The sequence below is a fragment of the Lethenteron reissneri genome, chromosome 65, assembly GCF_015708825.2.
Source record: "Lethenteron reissneri isolate LAM-NWPU_2019-01 chromosome 65, ASM1570882v1, whole genome shotgun sequence".
NCBI classification, from domain to species: Eukaryota; Metazoa; Chordata; class Hyperoartia; order Petromyzontiformes; family Petromyzontidae; genus Lethenteron; species Lethenteron reissneri.
Window position 1 is genome coordinate 13,165,238 of NC_083843.1, and position 6,957 is coordinate 13,172,194.

The 6,957-nt window shown below is 51.2% G+C and overlaps 1 protein-coding gene across 1 annotated transcript in view; it reads right to left on the reverse strand.

Moving 5' to 3' along the window:
• LOC133359482 (probable RNA-binding protein 46) overlaps positions 1 to 3,326 on the reverse strand; it is a 4,764-nt gene extending 1,438 nt beyond the window's left edge. The window contains 3 exon segments of the mRNA XM_061577898.1: positions 152 to 375; positions 378 to 946; positions 3,153 to 3,326. Of these exon segments, the coding sequence (XP_061433882.1) occupies positions 152 to 375; positions 378 to 792 (639 nt within the window). The 5' untranslated portion in view covers positions 793 to 946; positions 3,153 to 3,326.
• Between the last annotated feature and the right edge of the window lie 3,631 nt (positions 3,327 to 6,957).

Consider the following 6,957-nt stretch of genomic DNA (forward strand, 5'->3'; position numbering starts at 1 on the left):
TCCCCCCCTCCTCCTCGTCTTCCGTTGCCTCCTCCTCCCCCACCTCCTCCTCCTCCACCTCCTCCTCGTCTTCAGTTGCCGCCTCCTCCTCCCCCCCCCCCTCCTCGTCGTCTTCCGTTGCCACCGCCGCGGCAGCAGCAGCAGCCGCCGCCCCCGGCTCTCGCTGCGGGATGGCCCAGTCCACGTTGATGTCCCGGCCCCACAGCCGGAAGGAGTACGGCAGCAGCACCCTGCGGGCCATGCAGGCCGCGCGGTGGCTCTCGTATTCGACGAACGCGTAGCCTCGGCTGAGGCTCCTGTCGTAGCGACAGAAGCGCATCTCGACGCCCACGACGCCCTCCGTGGCGTCGCTCATCGCCGCCATCACCTCGGCCCCGTCTTGTCCTTCGGCAGCCTCGCCAAGAAGAGGCGGCGATTGTCGACGCTCACGCAAACCGCGATCCGTCGCCCCGGGCGGATCTCCAAGTCGTGGGGTCTCTTGACGGCGTCCGCGGCTTGCGAGCGCGTCGCGAAGGTGGCGAACGCGTAGCCGCGGTTCTCTCCGTCGTACGTCATCATGAGGCGCAGCTGGTACAGCTGCCCCACCGCCTCCAGCACGGGAAGCAGCTCGTCCTCGTACAGGTCGCGCGGGATCCTCGCCACGAACACCTCGCAGCCGCGGGCGGGAGGGGGGCCCTGCCAGTCGGGCGGCGGTCCCAGCTTCCTCTGTCCGTTCTCCTGGACGACGTTGTAGCCCGTGCGCAACATGAGGTCCAGAAGGTCCCTCTCCACGCAGCTCATGATGTCGAGCATCGGCGCTTTGTCCACGGCGGCGGTGACGACGGGGCAGCGGTTTGGGGCCCGTTGGAGCCCTTGACACTCACCGGCGCAGAAGCCTCGTGCCGACAAAGCCACGGCGGGGGGCGGAATCAACTCGTGAAAAGGCGGGAACTCGCTCGGGCCAAGCCTACAGGCCCAGCATGGAGAGAGGAAGAGAGAGTGGAGAGACGGATGGAGAGAGAGCTACCTTTGTAAACTCGGAAAATCACAATAAAATAAAAACCCAAGAAACTGTGTCTTGACCTTTGAACCGCCCTGTATAATGACCCCTCACCCCCAGTAGACGACCTGGTACCCCTCCTCACTCATCCACTCACTGACCCATCCACGCACCTCACACACCCACTCGCTCACACACTCACCCACCCACTCACCCGCACACCCACTCGCTCACACACTCACCTCACACACTCACCCACCCACTCGCCCGCACACCCACTCGCTCACACACCCACCCACTCACCCGCACACCCACTCGCTCACACACTCACCCACCCTCACATCACCCGCACACCCACCCACTCACCCGCACACCCACTCGCTCACACACTCACCCACCCACTCACCCGCACACCCACTCGCTCACACACTCACCCACCCACTCACCCGCACACCCACCCGCACACCCACTCGCTCACACACTCACCCTCTCACACACTAACCTCACACACTCACCCACCCACTCACCCGCACACCCACTCGCTCACACACTCACCTCACACACTCACCCACCCACTCACCCGCACACCCACTCGCTCACACACTCACCCACCCACTCACCCCACCCGCTCACACAATCACCCACCCACTCACCTCACCCACTCACTGATGATGAGAGAGAGAGAGACACGCAGACTCCAAATATACAGCAGTTGGCGTCGCCAGGGCCGGGATCGAACCCACGACCTCCTGCATACCAGGCGAGGTAGTTAACATCTCCTAGCCACCGTGATGATGATGAGAGAGACACACAAACTCCAAATATACAGCAAGAATCTTCAGGATCGAGATCAAACCCATGACCTCCTGTATACCAGGCGAGGGAGTTAACATCTCCTAGCCACCGTGATGATGAGAGAGAGACACACAAACTCCAAATATACAGCAAGAATCTTCAGTATCGGGATCAAACCCACGACCTCCTGCATACCAGGCGAGGTAGTTAACATCTCCTAGCCACCGTGATGATGAGAGAGAGACACAAACTCCAACTCCAAATAAAGTTTGAATGTATGCGTGTCGTTAAACCGGCCATCAGCCGACAGCCGATTCGCAAGGTTTATCACGTGACATACCGTGCCAATCTGTCACTGGAGCAGCACTAACCGGTTGTGTGTTGGGAGTGTCTGTGTGTACACTGTGTGTGTCTGTGTGTACACTGTGTGTGTGTACACTGTGTGTGTCTGTTTGTACACTGTGTGTGTCTGTGTGTGTGTGTCTGTGTGTGTGTACACTGTGTGTCTGTGTGTACACTGTGTATGTGTGTCTGTGTGTGCACTGTGTTTGTGTGTGTACACTCTGTGTGTGTCTGTGTGTGTGTACACTGTGTGTCTGTGTGTGTACACACTGTGTGTGTCTGTGTGTGTGTCTGTGTGTGTGTGTATACAGTGTGTGTGTGTACTGTGTGTGTACACTGTGTGTACACTGTGTGTGTGTGTACACTGTGTGTGTACACTGTGTGTGTGTGTGTGTCCACTGTGTGTCTGTGTGTACACTGTGTATTTGTGTGTACACTGTGTATGTGTGTCTGTACACTGTGTGTCTGTGTGTACACTGTGTATGTGTCTGTGTGTGCACTGTGTGTGTACACTCTGTGTGTGTACACTGTGTGTGTGTACACTGTGTGTGTGTGTGCACTGTGTGTGTACACTGTGTGTGTACACACTGTGTGTGTACACACACTGTGTGTGTCTGTGTGTGTGTCCACTGTGTGTGTGTACACTGTGTGTGTACACTGTGTGTCTGTGAGTACACTGTGTGTGTGTACACTGTGTGTGTGTGAGTACACTGTGTATGTGTGTCTGTGTGTGCACTGTGTGTGTGTACACTCTGTGTGTGTGTCTGTGTGTGTGTACACTGTGTGTTTGTGTGTAAACTGTGTGTGTACACACTGTGTGTCTGTGTGTGTTTGTCTGTGTGTGTACACTGTGTGTGTGTACAATGTGTGTGTGTACACTTTGTGTGTGTGTGCACTGTGTGTGTGTGTGTACACTGTGTGTGTGCACTGTGTGTGTGTGTGTGCACTATGTGTGTGTGTACATTGTGTGCACTGTGTGTGTGCACTGTGTGTGTGTGTACACTGTGTGTATGTGTGTTCACCACGCCCGGCGGACCCGTTATTCGATCCCGACTCCTGCCGGGGGAGGCGCTCCGGGCGCGGCGGGTCCGCTAGGAAAACTCGGGATGGCCCGAGGCCGACTAGGCCGCAGTCTTCCCTCCCCTCTGTTCTAGATGGTGACGGTGTTGCTGATGTTGTTGTTGTTGATGCTGATGATGTTGTTGTTGATGCTGCTGATGTTGTTGTTGTTGCTGTTGCTGTGATGATGTTGATATTTCTGCTGATGCTAGGGGTGGTGATGATGTTGCTGATGATGTTGTTGTTGATGCTGATGATGATGCTGATGATATTGTTGTATATGATGGTGTAAATGATGTTTATTGATAATGTTGATGATCGCAAACATTAACATAATTTATTAATTTATTCAGTTAGGGTAGCCTCTCATTGTGGGAGGGGAGGGTCTTGTACCCCAGAAAGTGACGTCATGTCATCTGCTGCCGGGTGACGTCACGAGCTAACAGGCAGCTGGAGGTCCGCGCGTGAACTGAAATCCGAGGTGAGAAATTTTCATTGCGGTTGTTGTGGTTGTTGTGGTTGTTGTTGTTTACCAAGCTAGAGCCTCGCTCTCTCTCTCGTAGGGATGTCAATAGAGCAGCAGCAGCTTGTGAATCGATGTCCAAGTTGGAACTTTACAACGCGGGGCCTAGACACGCGGGGCCTTGCCTCCTGCCCTCGCCTGGTCGCGTTTGCTTTAATTCCCTCCCTTAAGTTTAATTTGTCTTCACGCGGCTCGCTACTTTGTCACTTTGGTTTATTGTAGATATTAACGCAGTTTTTTTTTTAGTTTTTTACCAGCCCAAGCCCGCTTGAGCTGCTGTACCGCTCTTGTTTACAGAAGCTACCTGCCCACAACAACAACAAGGTATGGGGGGTTTTGTCAACGCGTGTGTCAATGTTTTGACTTAAAACTTTCGTAACTGCAGCAATTCATATTCTTGGTTCTTTCGGTGAAGTCACGGAGATAGAAAATTATAAAAATAACAGATAATAAAATGAATAAAAGTAAACAAAATTGTAAATAAAACCACGACGTTTCTATCACAACACAAGTGGCATTTATTTGATGTTATCTGTTGTTATTGTCTATCTACGTAACTTTACCGAAAGAACCAAGAATACGTGTGGAAATGTGTATCGGTCAAAGACGCTAATCACGTGCTGATGTTGACTCTAAATGTGGAGGGCAAACCCGGGAGATTCGGAGGAAAATCCACGCGACCACGGAGAGAGAGACACGCAAACTCCAAATATACAGCAGCAGCAGGCGTCAGGGTCGGGATCGAACCCACAACTTCCTGTATACCAGGCGAGGTAGTTAACATCTCACCACGGAGAGAGAGAGACACGCAAACTCCAAATATACAGCAGCAGGCGTCAGGGTCGGGATCGAACCCACGACTTCTTGTATACCAGGTGAGGTAGTTAACATCTCACCACGGAGATACGAGGGCTTCCAGGCATATTTATGACTTTGCCCTCTCATTGTGTGCAATAACAGCCTGTGTGATGAATTTGGGAAACTTTTTCACTACATCATGAATATATGAATAAGTATAGACGTGTAAGTCACGTGTGACTGTGTATATGCATTACTCTGTGTCTGACGTGTAGGTGGTGTGGATATAATTTTTTTCTGTCTGCAGCTGTCGCTTGGTCTGATGGAGCAAAGGCGCTCAGCACAGCTCGGTACGGCAAGGCAACAATGCGACCAGCGTGGATACAGCACGGAGCGGACTGGAAATTTTACACACCACCAGAGAGCACACACAGGAGAGAAACCCTTCAAGTGCACTGTGTGTGGGATGGCGTTTGCATGGCCATCATTTCTTCAGATCCACCAGAGAACACACACAGGAGAGAAACCCTTCAAGTGCACTGTGTGTGGGATGGCGTTTGCATGGCCATCATTTCTTCAGATCCACCAGAGAACACACACAGGAGAGAAACCCTTCAAGTGCAGTGTGTGTGGGAAGGCGTTTTCACGGTCATCTACTCTTATAAAACACCAGAGAACACACACGGGAGAGAAACCCTTCAAGTGCAGTGTGTGTGGGAAGGCGTTTGCACAATCACCACATCTTCAAGCACACCAGAGAACCCACACGGGAGAGAAACCCTTCAAGTGCAGTGTGTGTGGGAAGGCATTTTCAATGTCATCTTCTCTTATAAAACACCAGAGAACCCACACGGGAGAGAAACCCTTCAAGTGCAGTGTGTGTGGGAAGGCATTTTCACGGTCATTTTCTCTTAAAAAACACCAGAGATCACACACAGGAGAGAAACCCTTCAAGTGCACTGTGTGTGGGAAGGCATTTACACAGTCATCAAATCTTAAAACACACCAGAGAACACACACGGGAGAGAAACCCTTCAAGTGCAGTGTGTGTGGGAAGGCATTTTCACGGTCATCTTCTCTTATAAAACACCAGAGAACACACACGGGAGAGAAACCCTTCAAGTGCAGTGTGTGGGAAGGCGTTTGCACAATCACCACATCTTCAAGCACACCAGAGAACCCACACGGGAGAGAAACCCTTCAAGTGCACTGTGTGTGGGAAGGCATTTTCACGGTCATCTTCTCTTATAAAACACCAGAGAACACACACGGGAGAGAAACCCTTCAGGTGCACTCCGTGCGGGAAGGCGTTTGCACAGTCAGAACATCTTCATGTACACCAGAGAATGCACAAGCATCAGAATATCCACCAGGAGTGGAGTCTGAAATCAGCTTGTGAAAGTCAAAGTGCTGCAATGAGCCCATCCCTCATCAAACATGAACCGGAAGAAAATCCCAGCTTGGACACTTTTAAAGGTAACGAGGTGAAATATGAAGAGGTGAAGGTGAAATGTGAAGAGGTGATGGTGAAGAGCGAAGAAGTGAAGGTAAAATGTGAAGATGAAGAATCAACTCCAAAATGGGACCTTCACATCGATGGAGGCAACGTGAAGCAGGAGGAGAATTCTGACTGTGAGGCAGAGTAAGGCAACTCCAAGCATCTTCTTGGTTCTTTCGGTAAAGTCACGTAGAAGGGAAGTAATACAATAATACAAATAAAACATGATCACATAATTCTCACGACGTTTCGGCCACAACGCAAGCAGCTGTCCTCAGGTGAAAGAACCAAGAAGATGAATCCCTGCAGTCAGGAAAGCTTTAAATTGAAACTCCCAGCAGTTTGTGGAGGTGTGGCTGGACTTCCTAGACAACACAAAGTCAAATGGAGACCCGGTAGATGAGTAAGCCAGAGACGATGTCGCTGCAATAGATGCTCCTTTGTCACAGGCCTTTAATGACAATAACGTGAAGTTGAACACTCAGTTCCTGGGTTCAACCTGCAGGGTAAGAGTGAGTGGCCAGTTACTGCAGCTACATACTATTAACACTCCTTCCCTTTGTTAATGCTACCCCTATCCCCTTCCTTTGATGCTGCTAATTCTGCATAATGCACGGGCATAAGTGGTACTAATCACATACCTGCATTTCTCATAAATATGCTAAATGCCTCTTGATATGCAAATTCCTTTGTCAAGGCGCCCAGCTTATATGCTCCAAGCGCGTGTGCTGTTTCATTCAGACGCTGTCGCCTCGACAGACCTGGTTTTCACCTGAGGACGGCTGCTTGCGTTGTGGCCGAAACGTCGTGAGAATTGTTTTATTGTGTTTTATTTTTATTATTTTATTACTTCCCTTCTACGTGACGACTTTACCGAAAGAAGCAAGAAGACGAGTGGCCAGTCTTAGTGGACCTGTGGGTTGGGTCGGTCTCTCACCAGGAGCGAGAGCCAATAAGCCCCCA